The sequence below is a fragment of the Python bivittatus genome, unplaced genomic scaffold (assembly GCF_059951505.1).
Source record: "Python bivittatus isolate LINGU-HERP-01145 unplaced genomic scaffold, Pbiv_v1 ctg000180_np1212, whole genome shotgun sequence".
Classification (NCBI taxonomy): domain Eukaryota; kingdom Metazoa; phylum Chordata; class Lepidosauria; order Squamata; family Pythonidae; genus Python; species Python bivittatus.
This window is the reverse complement of record NW_028277047.1, coordinates 5,923,460-5,941,374: the sequence shown is the minus strand read 5'-3', so window position 1 is coordinate 5,941,374 and position 17,915 is coordinate 5,923,460. Positions and strand designations below refer to the sequence as shown.

At 48.5% G+C, this 17,915-nt stretch overlaps 2 protein-coding genes across 4 annotated transcripts; one reads left to right on the top strand and one right to left on the bottom strand.

Annotated features, from left to right (window-relative positions):
- Positions 1-27: 27 nt before the first annotated feature.
- FIBP (FGF1 intracellular binding protein) lies at positions 28-16,232 on the bottom strand. 3 transcript variants are annotated; one of them, XM_088137427.1, is made up of 11 exons: positions 16,212-16,232; positions 10,364-10,512; positions 9,636-9,834; positions 8,678-8,804; positions 6,350-6,450; positions 4,975-5,108; positions 4,293-4,401; positions 3,404-3,467; positions 3,028-3,114; positions 1,177-1,274; positions 28-486 (listed from the first exon to the last, which is right to left on the bottom strand). In XM_088137427.1, the coding sequence occupies exons 2-11, from the start codon at positions 10,446-10,448 to the stop codon at positions 417-419; spliced, it is 1,074 nt and encodes a 357-aa protein (XP_087993553.1). In that variant the 5' UTR covers positions 10,449-10,512; positions 16,212-16,232; the 3' UTR covers positions 28-416. The 3 variants fall into 3 exon arrangements, with proteins under 3 accessions (XP_087993553.1, XP_087993554.1, XP_007431859.1); XM_088137428.1 differs by lacking the exon at positions 16,212-16,232 and adding an exon at positions 12,663-12,683; XM_007431797.4 differs by lacking the exon at positions 16,212-16,232 and adding an exon at positions 11,310-11,395.
- CCDC85B (coiled-coil domain containing 85B) lies at positions 14,887-17,158 on the top strand. The gene has a single exon (XM_088137426.1). It carries the CDS (start codon positions 15,707-15,709, stop codon positions 17,021-17,023), a length of 1,317 nt encoding a protein of 438 aa, XP_087993552.1. The 5' UTR covers positions 14,887-15,706; the 3' UTR covers positions 17,024-17,158.
- The last annotated feature ends 757 nt before the right edge of the window (positions 17,159-17,915 follow it).

The following is a 17,915-nucleotide window of genomic DNA, read 5'->3' as shown; positions in this document are numbered from 1 at the left end:
CACAAACCAAACCAGCACTGTCAAAGGGCGATAAACAGAAACTAGATTTTAATTCCGACACTTGAAACCACTCTTCCCTTGCCAGAACTAGTGGACGACAACCTCCATAATCCCCCACCAGGCATGGCCTTCTCTCCTTAAGACGGCGTGCCCTTCAGCCAGCCAGCCAGCCAAATCAAGCCCTGTGCTGGCTTGCGAGAAAACAGATTCTTTATTTCTTCCGAGCAAAAAACCCAAAATAGTCGGCTAGTCCTCATGGTCAAAAAAGAACGGAAAAAAAGATGGGGGGGAGGATGAACTTTGGGTTCTGGGTGTGAGGACAGCAGCCTACAGAGAATTGGCACTTTGGCCTTGAACTGGTCTCTCCCTAAAGGAGTATTAACTTCTTTTGTTTTTTTAAATCAGAAAAGAGGGATTCAGTCATGGTACATCTTCAGCAGGCAGGCTTTGAGAGTCCCCATGTATCTTTCCCAAAGTGCTTGATGCCTGCAAGGGGAGAAAGGGAAGGGAGTCAGGGTTTTGGGGAGGCAGACAGACAGACAGACAGACAGCTTGGTCTAGTGGTGAAGGCCCCAGGCTAGAAACCAGGAGACGGTGAGTTCTAGTCCTGCCTTAGGCATGAAAGCCAGCTGGGTGACTTTGGGCCAGTCCCTCTCTCAGCTTGACCCACCTCACAGGGTTGTTGTTGTGGGGAAAAGAGGAGGAGGAAGGAGGATTAAGTATGTTCACTGCCTTGAGTTATTTATAAAAATAAGAAAGACGGATAAAAATGAATACGTTTGAAAATGTCGGAGAAGTGAAAATAAATAAAAGGTAACTGTGCTTGACCGAATCAAAACTCTGTCTGCTCCACTACTGTCCTTAGTGGTCAATCTGATGCCTTCTGCAACCTGGTGCCCTTCCCCTCCGCACTGGCAACTTGGGCAAATGAGAGCTGAACGTCAACACCCTGGAGCAGTCTTTCTCAACCGTGGCACCTTGAAGATGGGTGGACTTCGACTCCCAGAATTCCCCAGCCAGCAGGCTTGAAAGTGGGTGCACTTCGACTCCCAGAATTCCCCAGCCAGCATTACTGTTTTTTGAGGATCGTTGTGAACAGCCCAGGGTTAGGTACACAAGGCGAGTGTCGCGCAAACCCTCCCAACAAACCAAGGGGTCTCAAAGGCGTCCGCAAACCTGAACACTTCCAACGTGTGCGCGCTGGCCGTGTACTGGCTCAGGAAAAGCTGCACGTCGTTCGAGCTCCATTTGTCAGACCGAAATGGCTCCACGAACTTAAAAACAAGCAAACAGAGCCACCAGCAAAAATCAGGCAAGGTTTCCCCATGGGAAAAAGGATAATTGATGACACTTGGAAATGAGGAACTCGCTTGGACCACCAATGACTTTTGGAAGACGGGAAGAGCCTGTGTTCCCAGAAGGAGAAAGATCCAGGACCCCACCAAATCACACGAAGCTCTAATAAGCGTAATGGTTTTAATGGCTTTAATTATTGAAATTGTTCGCCACCCAGAGTCACTTGGATTGCATCAATCAATCAATCAATCAATCAATCAATCAATCAATCAATGCTGAACGGATTCACCGCAGTGCCTACAGTGACCTTCCATTCATTGGGCCGTCTTCTTCTCTTGCCCTAATATTTTTCCAATTCCCTGGCATCTTTGAAGGAGCCTCATCCACTTTTTCCAAGACCCCCCAAAATCCAAGAGAATCTCCAGCGGCCCTTTCTTGATTTAATTGAATAAAACCACCCATTTCTGCCTATGTTTCAGCTGATTCCCAGCAAATTCTTAGCCACGATAACCAAAGTTTTACATGCTGGACCAAATTTGTATCAGTGTATCTCCCTGATACACTAAGCCAGCGTTTCTCAACCTTGGCCGCTTGAAGATGGGTGGAGTTCAACTCCCAGAATTCCCCAGCCAGTATGGCTGGCTGGAGAATTCTGGGAGTTGAAGTCCACCCGTCTTCAAGGGGCCAAGGTTGAGAAACACTATTCTAAGCTGTGCAGTAACGCTACATTATAAATAAACTTTGCACCACACTAAACCGCAGAGAAATGGCAACGGAGATTAATATGAACTGCACTTAGTATTTTCTACAAAAGTCAGTAAGCCTATTGGCCAAACTCAATGCAAAAGTTGAAGCGTTTCGTCTCATTCCTGAACTTCCATCCCCAGCGTTAACGTAGCCGAACGCTAAAACATCAGCGATTTCTTCTCAGTTATCCCTGCCTGTTTCCTTCCCCCATACCTGCTCCCTCTAGGCTGGCTTTCAAATACTAAGCTAAGCCGGAGTGTAACTTGGTTGGTTTCGATAATGCGTATTAGGCAGACACGGCCATTGTGGCTTCTCAACCAGTGTTGGACGTAGCAATTGGGTTCAAACAAGGAGTTAGACTAGGTTCAAATTAGATTGGGGAGCTGGACAGGGACCCATGGCGGGTTGGTTTGACTTATGCGTGTTATGTGAACTATACCACCAGCCCTGGATTAACCGTGAAGCAAAACAAATATAAATTTGATATTAAAAATAAATAAATAAATGAAACCATGCAAGGGAAGGGGGGCACCACAGAGTTTTTTCCCCTAACGATCCTGCCCTTATTTTACCTTACAATCTTCGGGAGGGTACTTAAAACCAGTATTCAATCATTTTTTGCATTTGCGTCTTTCCCCCTAAAACAATTTTATTAAAAAATTGCATTAAAAAAGTGTTGAAAATCTGCATGTTTTCGGTTGCCCTGCTTAGAAGGAAATAATTTGCCTGTGTTGAGTCGCCCATAAATAAAACGTTTATATTTCATACAGTCGTGGGGTCTGGCCTAGAAGAAAACTGAATTTTTAATCTCTTCTTTTGCCTTTGGCACTTATTGAGTTAATGTCTTGCCAGTTAAGTGATGGAAGGGCCGAGGGGGACCATTGTTGGACTGTGTTTAGGGCATCTGACTATGTTTTCTTAACCCGGGTTTAGGGAGTTGTGCGAACCCATCCATTCCCGGGACTTGGAAGGGACTCACACTACCTTTTCCACCAGATCGACGAAAAAGTCTCGAACGTCTTTGCTGTGGGTGAGCTTCGAGGCAATGTTGATCAAAGCCCGACTGAGATTCTGTAAGATATAAACAGGGGGTCACTCAAAGAGCCTTCCACCTTCACCTTCCCTAGATCCCTGAAATCCAATTTTGGAGGTTTTTTCACTTTTTTTCCCAAAGCGCACTGGCTCCCCCTCGTGGCCAACAGAGAAATAAGGGGTCAAAAGCACTTCCCTGTTTGCATCGGGCCCCGGAGAAAATTCAGATGCTGTACAGATTTTTCTCTATTACCCAACAAGGAGGTGTGGGAACAAAGGGAGGCATGTCTGGTTTCAAAACCTGGGAATGTGCTCCAGCATGACGCACCTTAAAATTGGCTTCCATCTCGTTGTACACTGAGATTTTGCCCCGCAGTGCTGTGCACACCAGGCTGGGGAATAAGAATAAAAAGGAAAAACTAGGCAGAATCAAGGAAATTTTAGCCCCTCACCTCCATGCCTATTTCACAACACCAGAAGGCAGGACCTGTGGGAAATGGAGAGGTACCTATGGCCAGCCAAAAACTGGACTCCAAATTTCAGCCACCCCAAGTATTGGCCCCACTGGCTGGGGATGATGGGGGTTGGAATCCAATGGCTGGAAGGCAGCAATGTTGTGCTTCCTCCCCCAACCTAGACCATGCAGACCAAAAAAAAAAAAAAAAAGGCAGACTGCCTCTGAGTGTCTGCAAATGCTCTTTCTGGTGCTCTGCTCTTCCCCAACGTTTCAGAAGTTAATTTAGAAACTGAACCCCGTTTTAACACATTGACAGCTTCACTGCAGCATGTGCAACCCTCTGGAATGGAAAGGGTCCCCAGCAAGGGCTTGTCCCCAAAGTGAAACATCTGCCTAGCTACTGGCAAAGCAGTGCGAGAACGCAACCTCTGCTTTGACCCGAGCGTTCTGCTCTCTCCACATGGAGAAACAAGGTGCTAGTCCTCAGTGTTCTCCAAGGAATGAAACTCCCTTGAGCTTGCTACACCCCACCTATGGAGCTTTGTTGCCTTCCTCTCTTCCTGATATGAACAATTAATTCAAACATCTTGGGAGAAAATGAAAGGTTATAAAAGACCCCCCCAATATCATCTAATAATATCACTTCCGCCCAACTCCTCCCCGATGCGTCATTCACCTGCCTTAGAGGAAAAGTGCGAAACTCTACTTGCTCTGCACCCCAACCAAGGCTTTTAATATTTTGCAGCACCCCCTTAAATACCTCTTGTGCAGATCTAATAAGTCTTTGTCCGCAATCAGAACTTTTAACTCTTTAAGGCCCTGCAAAAATTCTTTATCCAAGTCGACGTCCATATCATCCACGTTGGTATCTGCGAAGACAAGAAAAGCAAGCCTTTAATGACTAATTTTATTTAAAACTTCTCTACCTGGACTGGTTCTTGGCTCCCTGAAACCATTCATCCCTCTTTCTGAGATCACAATTTTGAGTTCATTTGTCCAAGTATGGCTCGTGATCCACATGAGGACTAGAATCTTTTTTTTTGGGGGGGGGAGAGGATTGTTCTTCTAGGTGCCACATTTCAGACAAATTTAGACTGTTGGGAACAGGTTCAGAAAAGGGCAAGGAGAATGACTAGACTAGAAACAAGGTCTTACAAGTAGGGAACGGAGTATGCTTAGCCTTAAGATGATTAAAGGGAAGATGAAAATACCTTTTAAATACAGGTCTCTAACATCTCTGAGCAACAGTCACGGAAGAATGGATTTCAATGACAGAATGAATGGAATCAAATTACAGAATCCGGGGGCAGGTTAGGGAAAACTCCCTAAAATTAAAAAGAGAGGTGGAGAATAGAGCCAGGCTGGAAAGGGGAGTCCCCAAGCCAAACCTACGACAGTCCTTCGCTGCAGACGTGTTGGAACCTGGAGGTCTCCCATCTTACCCACTGCCCCCAAAGTCCAATTCTCGATCATCTGTTCGGCGCAGTAGGCAAAATCCTCGAAGCTCAAGTATTGCAGCTTCTTCTTCCCCGTCTCAAAGCGGCTGTTTGCGAAGAACACGATGGCGGCGTAATCCCTGGAAAGATTGGGGGTGGGAAGGTTTCGGAGTTTAAGCCGGGCAGCTTAACCTCTAGGGCAGTGTTTCCCAACCTTGGCAACTTTAAGTTTGGTGGACTTCAACTCCCAGAATTCCCCAGCCAGCATGGCTGGCTGGGGAATTCTGGGAGTTGAAGTCCACCGATCTTAAAGCTGCCAAGGTTGAGAAACACTGCACTGGGGCAACTGGCCAGCGATGGATAAAGAGAAGGGTCTTTACATCTTTACAAGGGGATGTTGGCTGGTGGGGCCCAGGAAGAGAGTCTTCTCTGCCGTTGCCCCCACCCTTTGGAATATCCCCCCCCGGGTATGGTGGGCCCCCACCCTCTCAACTTTCCGAAAAGATTTAAAGACCTGGCTCTGCCAGTGTGCATGGGGTGAGATGGGCTCTACCCGGCCCTGGGGGTGGTTCGCCCCCAATGACGCTCCCTGGAATTACTAGCCAATTTTCCATCTTCTTGGAACCTATTCAGCTTTAGGACTGTTTTTATGCTGTATTTTAATGAACGGTTATCTTGTTGTAAAATGCCCCGAGTCGTTTCACGAGAGGGGCAGTGAGAAATTTGATAACTAAATTAAATAAATCAATATGTATTGGCCCAAGTCTGTCTCTCGTGGTCGACTGGAAATAAAACAAGTCTTTCTGCTTAAGAGACCAAAGGGCCTGTCTCTCCAAGCAGTTTTTATGAAGAAAGACTTCCTTACTCTATGTATTTCTTCATAAATCTGTTTTTACTTCAAATGCCACAAACGTCGCTTAGGATTCATCGCTAGCGGGAATAAGCCGAGACTTTGCATCTCAGACACGACCCCACAATGAGCTTTGGGGATGGGGCCTTCCTGCTAACGACTTTGGGGTCGCCTTGCATTCTGCATGCATTCAGGAGCACATCCTTTAACAAGGGCGCCCGCTGCGTTCAAATCCTCTGATCCCTCACCGCTGGCTTTCCTGTTATCCCAGAGAACCCCACGAGGTAAGAGGGTTTGTGGACAAAATGGTGTTATTTTTTACTGAGATCTCTAGATGCTCTAGCCCAAGTGTGTGCGATCTCTCTGGAATTGCACAAGAGCCCTGCAAGGTAGACTGGAGGCAGGGAAGGAGGGAGAACTCAAGAGAGACAGAGACTGATCCAAAAGTCTCTCCATGAATTCCACAGGATTGGGGCCTAGAATCTAGGTTTCCTCCACTATAAGCACAACACACCACGGTTATTTTTGTACCTGGCTAACCGGTCCGAAAGCAAGAAGTGCTGCTGAATATTTTCTACCAACGACCCACGCAGTTCCTCCACGGCCTTGAAAACACGCTTAAAATTGTCAAACTGAAACAGAAGAAGAAAAAGAACATTTTACGCCACTGTGGGAGGAGAGCCATGTTAATTTGGAGTGGCAAAAAATCAGGAGTCAGGTTGTATCTTGTTTGACTAATCCAATGTTTCTCAACTTCAGCAACTTTAAGATGAGTGGACTTCAACTCCCAGAATTCCCCAGCCAGCATGCGACCCGATTCCTACTGATCTTTATGCCGTTGAAACTCTGGGCTCTTTGAACTTGGCAAAAATGATATTCGTAGATGGGGGAGCTAGGAACCGTCAAGAAAATCCTCCCATCAACCAGGTTTGGGGTATTTTGGAGGGCTGAAGCTGGAATAATTTAAATCAGAGGCCTTGAAATTTTGCGTGGAACAAAGATGATCTTTGACCCACGATGCATTTCCCAAAGTTGGCAGAGCGGAGGGGGGCGTAGAATAAAAACAGAGATGGTGCCGCGAAGGAACTACATTGGACTGAATTTTATTTCAGTGGGAGCGGCATTGAACTGGATGGATTCCACAGAAAGCCATTAGGCATCACACTTTTATTTTATTATTAAATTTACATGCTGCCCATCTCTGCCTTTTAAGAGGTTTTGTCCCCCTTTGGTCTCATTAAGTCAGCCAAGTCAGTAGCCACTTCTGAAAGACCCTCTCTATCCTGTAAACTCAAGTTTAGCAACTCCAGTTTAAACTAGCATGTGAGCAGTACATTTCTGGCAGCTCTAGGTAGTCCCCAGGTTAAGAACACCCGGGTTACAGATGACACCCGGGTTAAGAACAAAGCCTATTGTAGCAAAATTTGAGTTAAATTCACAATGATTCGAGTTAAATCCACAATGGTTCGAGTTCATTACCCAATACCACTCAGACAGTATTATACAATAATACTGTTTCGACTTACGTACAAATTCGACTTAAGGACAGATGTTGGGACAGAACTCGTTCTTAAACTGGGGACTACCTGTATATAGCTGGACTTGGAAACACGAGCTCCAGATGAGCAGCATGAGACAACCAGTTCCCTATTTACTATTCTCTAGTTCTGTTGGGCCACCAGTCCCATCGTTCCTCACAGCTGACAGGAATGATGGGACTTGTAATTCACCGCCTCTGGAAGGCACCAGGCAGAAAAAGGCATCCAATTTTGTTTTCATTTTGGCAGATGCTTTTCTTGCACCAACTAGATTGTCTTAAATTCTTTTTTTCCCTAACCCCTTTCTCTCCCCATTGTTTATGTACCGATCAGACTTTCAGATTCTCCACTTCCAAGAGGCGCTGTACCAATCAATTCGGTTGTTGTTGTTGTTCAGTTGTTAAGTCGTGTCCGACTCTTCGTGACCCCATGAACCATATTGCGCCAGGCCTTCCTGTCCTTCACTGCCTCCCTGAGTTTGCTCAGTTTCATGCTCACCAATCAATGCTAAGAGGCTATAAAGCACATTAAATGATAGGAAAATAGGAAGGGCTTCAGATAAAGTTTGCAGGGTCAGGGTAGGTAAACACGAAGATGACCTTGCAAAAGGAGTGGAATTTTCTCTACTCCTTTTCTCCTACTCACTTCTTGAACATCGCACTATGGTTCATAGCATCAGGAGGGCATCAGAGATCATGCAGTCCAACCCCCCTTCAGCTTCTTGGCTTGGAAGAAACAACAGTGTGCTGTTGGGAGGGATTCAAAACTTTGTGGGTTTGCATGGCATGAAAGCCACCCGTAGGTCTTTGGAATGATTGCTTTAAACATACTATGCAACCAGGACCAGGAGAGAGAAACTGCTTAAAAATATGGATTGTAAGGGAAAACAAAGGGCATCTTCAAGCAGGACGTCTCCTGCAGCTTATAAAGATATTCATGGATTATTTTTTTGTCTTTCTTTTTTTCCTTTTTGTTATTAAATAAAAAGCCATACATATTTATTTAAAAAAAAAGATATTCAGGGATCAAGGCCGAAATGGGACAGACAGAACCAGCTTACAAACTAAGCTAGGTTGCCCCAATAAACAGGATGCTCTCCCGATGGGGACTTCAACTCCCAGGATTCTCAGCAAAGGCCAAAGGAATTCTGGGAAATGAGATGGATCCACCAGGAAGTGGCCCAGACGGCAGAGATCTCTTCTTGGATTACTTACCACATTCTCAACTGTCGAGCATCTGGAGAACATGCTTTCCTTTCATCCCAGTTAAGAGTTACAGAAACCAGAGAAAAGCTGGTCCTGGGAGTTCACTCTAAACTTACCTGCCGACGGCAACTCTTAAGGGTCACCCCGGTTTTGGCACTGATATCATCCAGATCTTTCTTGGTTCCTTTAGAGAGTTTTTTGCCCAGGACCTCTCGGACAAAGGCGTCATTGAAGGCGTAGTACCTGGAGGCCAGACGAAGACATATTTTTTCCCCTGATACACACACATGTAACTTAATATCTATCTATCTATCTATCTATCTATCTATCTATCTATCTATCTATCTATCTATCTATCTTTCTATCTTTCTATCTTTCTATACATACACACACACACACACCTCATAACGTACATACACAAATATATACAGTATATAAATTCACTATCTATAGCGTGTATATGTATATACTTATATTTTCTCCTATACACACACATGTAATTTACTATATATATATATATATATATATACACACACACACACACACACACACCTAATAACATACACACATAGTATAGAGAAAAACACTACCTATCCTGTGTGTATGTGTGTATACCTGTATATTTTCCCTGACACACACACATATAACTTACAATATATATACACCTCATAACATACACACACATATAGTATACAAACACAATCTATCATGTATGTATGTGTATATATATTGCCCCCTGATACACACACATGTAACTTACCATATATACACACCTACTAACACACACATACACACCTATAAAAATCACCTATAAATACAAGCTCTCTTTCTGCTTGGAGTCATGTAACAGACTTGATTCCAAAGTCAGTTTAATTCACAGAACTGCCCAGTTCACAGACAAAAAACCTGCCTCTGAGCTTTGCAGGAATGGATTCACACAACCTTTCAAAACAACAACTGGGCAGCCACACTCCTCCACTGCCACCCAGCCAATCTCCTTCGAACCTAAGCTAGTGTGTTGCACGAACCCAACCGGGGGGACATTTTCTCAGTCCTCCCACAACGCCGACCCACCTTTCGATCAGCATGGTCTGGCGGCAGGGGGGAATCTGGAAGAGCAGCTGGTTCAGCAACTTGGGGGGTGAGTGGAGGAGGCGCTCCAGCATGTAGAAGGTGCGGTAATGGTCCATGGTATCACTCTGGAGGACATCCACCGTGGCCCCCGTCTGCTCCAAGATGCCACAACGCAGTCGAAGAGAGACGGCATCGTCCACTGGGGGAAAGCAAAGAGCTAAAGAAGGGAGCTCCACCAGGGGAAGATTTGTGGACTGCAAACTTTTGGGGCCTGTCTTTAAGCCTAACGTAACCCATCAAGGCAAAGAAAAAGTATACCCAGACCCACACCTAAACACGGGCGTGCATCCAGCTAACGTTCTCCTAAGTCGCCAGAGTTGGGACTTTAGAGACCACCTAGTGCAGTGTTTCCCAACCTCAGCCACTTTAAGATGCGGGGACTTCAGCTCCCAGAATTCCCCTAGCCAACATGGAAGAATTCTGGGAGCTGAAGTCCACCCATCCCAAAGATTAGGAAGCTCTCATTTATGCCATACTGAGCTCAGGAGAGCGATTTGGTTCACTTTCAAAGCCCTGGTCAGTAAGAAACATCTGATTTTGCACAATCCAACCCTGATCCTCTGGAGGCCAAGATCAACTCCCTTCTGGTAGGAAATGTGTGCGGGTTTTGCTTTTATACCGTCCTTCTCATGAGAAAGAGACAACAGACATGAAGGACCGAGACTTACCCGAATACCCATCTAGCCACAGTTGATAGACCTCCTCATCGATCAAAGTGGTGTTCCCCACAAAAATGTCCAGATTGCTGGTCATGATCAACGGAGCCACACTCTTCCGGCACGGAATCCCTCGTCAGCCTCAGGCTGCAGCCAACAGCCTGCAAAGACAGCAGGAAAGTCAGGTTTCTAGTCCTCAAGCTCTCTTTCACCTCTGAGACCTTGAACAGCCAGCAAGTTCCACCCCAGAATTCTTCCTCCACCCGAGGTCTTAGCTGCCCGGTTGTAGCTTCTTGTGTTTTATTGTCTTTGGGGAGTCAGCAGCCAACCGCCCTGGAATATCGAGAGGAAGGATGGAAGCCTTCTCAGGATAAAGCCACTCTCAGCTCCGCAGAAAGAGCCGGGAGGAGGGGAGGAGGTTGAAACATGCCTCTCCAAGGACGCACCTTTGGAAATACACATTTTAGAAACAGCGCATGAGAATGAGGGCGGTTAAAGCCATATCCAATGGACACTTTTTTGGGGAAAGACCCCTTTAAAAAAAACACTTTTTTCCAAAGAAAGGGATGAGGATTGACTCTTTTAGAGAACCCTACTCAATTTCTATCTAGGAAAGATAGAGGACGTTTGACAGAGGAGAAGGAGTTCAAAAGACCCTACGAAGGATGGAGCCGATTCGTGCTTCGAGTCCTTTAATCTTTTCTCTTTTTAGCGCGTCTTTTTTTTTTCTCCCCCTCGCCTGCAGCCTTTACCAGCAATTCTGCTCCCACAACAAAGCGGCGCGGCACTCTGCACATGCTCAGAGGCACGCAAACCCTCGGAGAGAGAAGCGCCTTGCTTGATAAAACCTCTCCGTCTCTCACCAGCCCGCCCAGCGCAGAAAGCCCGGCAAGCCAAGCTCCGAGCGCCCCCCCCGATTTCCATCCATTTGCCCCCCCTTCCAGCTGCAAGAACCCACCGACGTCCATTTGCAGTTGTTTGGGATACAGCCCTTTCACATGACCATTCCGGGCAGAATCATTTCCGGGTCACCTCTAGACTGGATCTGCGCACGCGCAATCCTGCCCTTCCAACTCTATTCCTGGCCTCCATCTTTACGACTGGCAAGTGCGCCTAAGAGGCCTTCGTCAACCTGCCGCCCTCTGGATATATAGTTTCCACAGCTCATAAGCCTTCATCTTTGAGGACACGCTATTGGGGCTTATGGGAGCTGTGATCCAATGCATTTCAGAGGAGGCTTCCCTAGGGGACTTAAGCCTTTGGGAATGAGCAGTATAAAATTTTTAAAAAACACACATTTGGAGACCTAAGACGGGGCTGGAAAATACTGCTGAAGCTGAGGACTAGAAACATGATTAATCATTGTTTTGTGCTTTTAAAAAAACCGATCCCTTTGTGTTTTTGGGCAGAAAACGCTACTGAAGCTGAGGACTAGAAACATGATTAATCATTGTTTTGTGCATTGAGAAAAAAATTGACCCCTTTGTGCTTTTAAATAAAATTTCCTCATTTATTCACCAGCTATTCCACCATCTCTTAGCACGTGGCTCATCTGGGGCTTGGCTACTCATGTTATAGCCTGCACCAATTTGTAATCCACTGAATAAGCACCTTCCTTCCAAACAGGGATTTCTCTAACTACCACACCCCTCATCCCCAGCAGCCAGTGGAGATTATGGGAGGTGCCATCCAATATGCTAGGTGGGCACCCAGCTGGGGGAAGGGTGAAATAGACTCATTAACCTTGAAAGCAGGAGGAGCAGTGAGCTAACCTACCATCCAGATAGGGTGGACTACAACTGCCATCATCCTCAGCCAATGCGAGTTTCGGTTACTTTCGCCGCTTAGCAAGCCAGCAAGATCAACAAAAGGCTTTGTGGCTGCATTCACAGAATACGTCTTAACCTGAATTATTCGACAAAAGGCTTGGCGCAGCGTCCAGTGTATTATGGAAACCTAGAAAATGGGCTGAGAACCCAGACCCAATGGATTATGTGATTCCAGCCTGAAAAACTTATTTTTTTATTTTTTTTTGAGGTCATCCTTTTCTATAGACGCCAGTACAGCGGCATTAAATAACTAAGCGCTCTGTACCATCCAAAGTGGGGCAAGCCTGAAATCTTACGCTCCTTAGAAGCGTCAACTAAAATTTTCCGATATGAAAGAAGGAAATCCAGTGGATATTTTTAAAAGGACAGGGAACTGATTTTGGACGGATCAATGCATTCCAAAGGTCCCTGGCTTTAGCCCAAGGAAACAAAATCACCGACAGCTTGCGATAGTGGAAAATAAAGTGGAATCATACGTTCACCTTCCTGGAAATAAATTCCATGGAACGTAACAGAATGTACTTTTCAGGAGACGTGAAAATTAAGTTTGTGTCTTCGGCGATTCTAGCATAAAGTGTTGCAGGCCAAACTCCTTCGTTTGCAGATAAACTGATGTGTGTTCACCCTGTTAAAATAGAGAATATCTTCATTGGGCCGACACAAAGTCCTAAAATACTTGCAGTTTTCTTTGATATTATTTCGATGCTGATGGGGTCTTTGCATAGCTGCTGCTTCTGCCGTTCTTCCATCATAAAAAAATCTTTTTTTTAAAAGAATTCTAGTTTTCAGCCACTGCCAAAGTCAAAAATGTAATCTGATATTCCTTCAATAGCATGTCTATACTGTACTAACTTGGCTCTTAATTGACTCCTTTATTTATTATTTATCATTATTAAATAAATATTATTATTATATTATTATTATATTTATTATTATATATTTTTATTATTCTATATTATTATTATATTAAGTAATATTTAATAATAATATATCATTTAAAATTAAATAATGCAATAATCATACGTATATTATTATTAAACAAATAAAAATATTTATTTATTATTCGAATGTACAAAGACAGCTCACTTACTGACCAGCTTTAACCAGGTCAGTGAAAATCCTAGTGGCTGCATTCACGCAACACAATGTTAGGTTTGATTAGTTTCATCAGGATTCACTTTTGGGGTGACTGTATGCTTTGCAGACCCGGATCATTTCATTCATGTATGTTTCAATATATTCTGCAACCCTTAACTAATGAATACAATTAAATACTGTAATACAATTACCAACCTAAGAGTGGTTTCTCAATCTTGGGAACTTTTAAGATGGGTGGACTTCAACTCCCAGGATTCCCCAGCCAGCTGCTGGGGAATTCTGGGAGTTGAAGTCCACCCATCTTAAAGTTGAGAAACACTGACTTAGACAGTATTATACAATCAGACTGTTCTGGTTTACATACAAATTTGACTTAAGGACAGATCTTGGGGACGGAACTCGTTCTTAAACTGGGGACTATCTATAATTTACTATTATTTCAGGGGAATCCTGGGAGTTGAAGTCCACACATCTTAAAGTGGCCAAGGTTGAGAAACCCTGATCCATACAGTACTTACTTACTCCAGTTAGAGAAAAACCTTGTAAATAGATTCACACAACACAATATGCTGGGTTCATCTTGCTCAGGTTTTGGGGAGGCGAGGGTTAGTGTGGCGTTTAGGTCATGCCATCCTAAACGATTCTTAGTTTATCCTTCAGTGCATTATGCAGACCCCAAAACCAGGTTTATTCAGAAAGCAAGTTAACCGTGTCTTGTGAATGGAGCCCTGCACAATGTAATTCATTCATTCAACCCCAGGGGAGTGCCCTGGGAATCCCACGGAGGAGTGGGTGGCTGTAAAAAGGGAGATTATAAATGAATAAATGCAAATAAACAGAGCCCAACTTCCCCAGCCCAGCACGTTGTTCCACCGGTAGAGCAATCTGCTGTTTTCTCCCTTTCCCAGCAAACTTGGGGGGGGGTCCCTTTTTTTTTGAAAATCCCCCTGCAGAATCTACCCAGCGCATCAGGCTGTAGGAACCACCCCATCATTTCATTTTTCTGCCAGAACTGACATCCACTGCAGCCCCAAGGCTTTCCAGCAAGACACATCTCTCTTCTTGGCATGCCACCCAGGCATGTCAAAAGCTCGGATCTTCCTTCTGCCCCCCCATTTAGGATTTCTGGCCAGGCTCCCCTCCTCTTGATACTTGGCAACCTTTTAGAAAAACCAATTAAGGGTGTCTGGGGCCATGCAACTCATGGATCCATCTTTTCGCCTGGCAGGGGAAAAGGGGGAACGTTGCACAAGAGGCTGGCATCAGGCGAAGAATCAAGGCCAGGCTAAGCCAAGTTCTGGAGGGTCGCACGCAGAGTCCCATAGGAGCCTCGTGCATAGTTTATGCTTCGGCATGGGGCGTAAAGCCAGAAAATTGGCTTAGCTAGGGAAACCATGGTTTGGCTTAGCTAGGGAAACCATGGTTTGGCTTAGCTAGGGAAACCATGGTTTGGCTTAGCTAGGGAAACCATGGTTTGGGGATAATGGTGGGGGTCAGCCATGTTGAAAAACACTGGGAATGACAATCTCAGCCACTTTAAGATGTGTAGACTTCAGCTCCCAGGATTCCCCAGCCAGCATGGCTGGCTGGGGAATCCTGGGAGTTGAAGTCCACACTTCTTAAAGCAGCCAAGGTCGAAAAACACTGGTCATTCCCAATCATTTCAAACCAGAACAGCAAGCCAGGGGTATTTATCCTGGAATAAAACCACCACAACCATCACCTCTTGGACGTTTCTTTTATTTAAGCAGCCCTCCAGCCTGCAAGCCTCTCAAGCAGATTTACAAATTACAAACCAGCCAAAAGCTGGCCCCTGCTTTTGTGCCTGCAGTTGATAAAGGCACAACACCGAAGGAAAACACTCGGGGAGGGAGAAGGAAAACTCAAGCCTCAACAGCTCACCTTGAATCCTTTCGGCTTTTAAATCTTTTTTTGTTGGTTGCTGTTACGGGTGCTCTTCACTGACAAGAGGAGGAATTCTGTTTATTCCCGCCCCCCAAACGTATTAACAGTAAACTGGATTTAAAGGGAGGGCAATTTCGGAGCGACCGTGGATTCACCCATCAATCTAAACCTGGTTTGTGACTGGGTCCACTTTGTGATTGTAACCACTGCGTTTTAGAAATCAGGGTCTGTAATTGTATAATGCAAACCCGGACGAGGCTCACTTCTTCGGTCCATCGGGGTCAACCGAAAGGTTGCTGGGCAGGATATGCGCGCCAAGCTAATGGGCCGGTAATGATTCAGAGCCATTTCCCAGGGAATGCAAAGGAAATTACTTCTCCAGGGACAGACGGACAAGGCGGCGGCGGCGGCGCTCCCGCAACACCCTTGATTAACCCGCGTGCAGCGTTCACACGACGCAGCACTCACACGCTAAGCTGCAAAGCGCCGTCCCCGACCCAACCGCTGATATCTTGCAGCCGCGATGCCCCCCCGGGTGATGCGACCCTTCCCCGGGGGGACGGACACCAAACGGCCGCACTCGCCGGGCGCAGCCCAGCCCAGCCCAGCCCAGCCCAAAGCCCGCGTTCCCACGGCCAGCGGGGGCTCTGCCCTCGCACCCCGGGGAAGCCGCGCTCCCCGAGGGCTCCTCGGCCCGGACTCCTCCCCAGCGCCGCATCCTGCGCGAAAGCCGCCGCCTGGGCGGACGCCCCTGGCGCCGGCGCCGGCATCGGGGGCCGCGCCTCGCAGCGCTGCGGAAGGCGCGGGCGGCGACTCCGGAATCCGGGCTGCAAGCGGGGAAGGGGCGCGGCGGGTGGGCGAGCAGCGCACGGGCGACCCCCGCCCCGGCGGGCGCGCGGGGCCCCTCCGCCCGCCCCCTCGTGCGTGCCGTGCGCGCGCCCCCCGCCCCTCCGCCCCGGCGGCGCCCTCCCCCCGGCCCCCCGCCCCTCGCCCTCCGCCGCGCAGGCGCCCTTCCGCGCGCGATGCACCTGCTTCTCGCCGGGGGAGCCGCAGCGCCTGGCCGCGCGTCCCGCTGCCCCGGAGCCCGAGCCGGCTGGGCCAGGATGCCGCCGCCGCCGCCGCCGCCGCCCTCGCCGCGCGCCGGCCGGAGCTGAGCGGCCTCCGCGCGCCCGCGATGTTCCCGGCGCCGCCGCCGCCGCCCCCCGCGGGCCGCCCGCCCAGCCCGCCGGAGCCGCCGCCCGCGCCGCCCGCTCCGCCCGCGCCGCCGGGCGATGTGAGCGACGCGGAGCTGGGCGGCTGCAGCAAGGAGGAGCTGGTGCGGCGGCTGCGGCGCGAGGAGGCCGAGAAGCTGTCGGCGCTGGTGCAGCGCGGGCGCCTGATCCAGGGCGTGAACCGGCAGCTGCAGGAGCACCTGCGCGAGATCCGCGAGCTGAAGGCGGTGAACGGGCGGCTGCAGGCCGAGAACCGCGAGCTGCGCGACCTGTGCTGCTTCCTGGACGAGGACCGGCTGAAGGCCAAGCGGCTGGCGCGCCACTGGCAGCTCTTCGGGCACCACGCGGCGCAGGTGCTGCGCGACGAGGTGGCCGCCTGCCTGCGCAAGCTGGCCGGGCTGCAGGGCCTGCAGGAGCGGCTGGCGCAGGACAACCTGGAGCTGAAGGAGCTCTGCCTGGCGCTGGAGGAGTGCGCCGCCGCGCGCCCCGACGCCAGCCCCAGCCCGGGCGGCGGCTCCTCGGAGCTCAGCCTGCCCTGCGGGCCGCGCGACCTGGGCGACGGCAGCTCCAGCACCGGCAGCGTGGGCAGCCCCGACCAGCCGCACCCCGCCTGCTCCCCCGACGAGTGAGCGCCGACGGCCTCGCGCGCAAGGGGGGGAGGGCGCGGAGCCCCTGCGGCCAGCTTCGGGGTCACACTGGACGCTGCAGCAGCGGGGATTTTTCTTTTAGAGGACGTCAGCGCTGGTGGGAAGGCTCGCTCTGGATCCTGGTTACCGCCGTGGTTTCTGACGATTCTCCCAAGGGAAGGCCTTCCGATCTCTTACGCGGATCAATCAAACCGACAATGCCGGATGGGGAGGCCGGGGCCGGGAGGGGCTCCTTTAAACCAGCCGAATGGAGCCAGCGGGGTCCTCGCGCGACGAAGAGGACAAGTCTCTTCTCCTTCGCTACCGCAATGAGGACTTTTTACGGCATGAGCCCCTTTTTTCCCATAAACGAGAGGAGCAAGTTTTGGGGTTTCACAGGAGTCTTTCCAAAGGCTAGCTTGGCGCGCTGGTGGCCTTTCCCGGCTGAGATGGAAATGGAGGCCGTGTGGCTTCCTTGCACACCTTTTCAGCTTCCACCACCCAGGTCAGAAATCCCGTGTACTCGCTCAGGGCGACCTACCCTGCAGGGTGGTGGTTGGGGGGGCAGAAACGAAGAAGGAGAAATCTGCACAACTCTGACCCCCCTGGAGGAAAGGTGAGATGGACATCTAACGAACAAATCAGCAAATTTGAGAGAACTTCGGAAGGAAGGGAATCAGCTGCTTGTAATGTTATTCTCGCTGCCCGGAACTGGGGTTCACAAATGGGGCGATTGCCTGAATTTTGACAGCGTTGGGAAAAAAGGGGGTGTCCGGTTCCTTGGGATCTCCTTTTTGATTCCCCCTTTAAACACTGCAGGAGCAGGATCCATGGGAACCCGACAAAGAGAGATCCACGCGGGTCCCTTACTCTCAACAAGGCTTTTACCACCCTG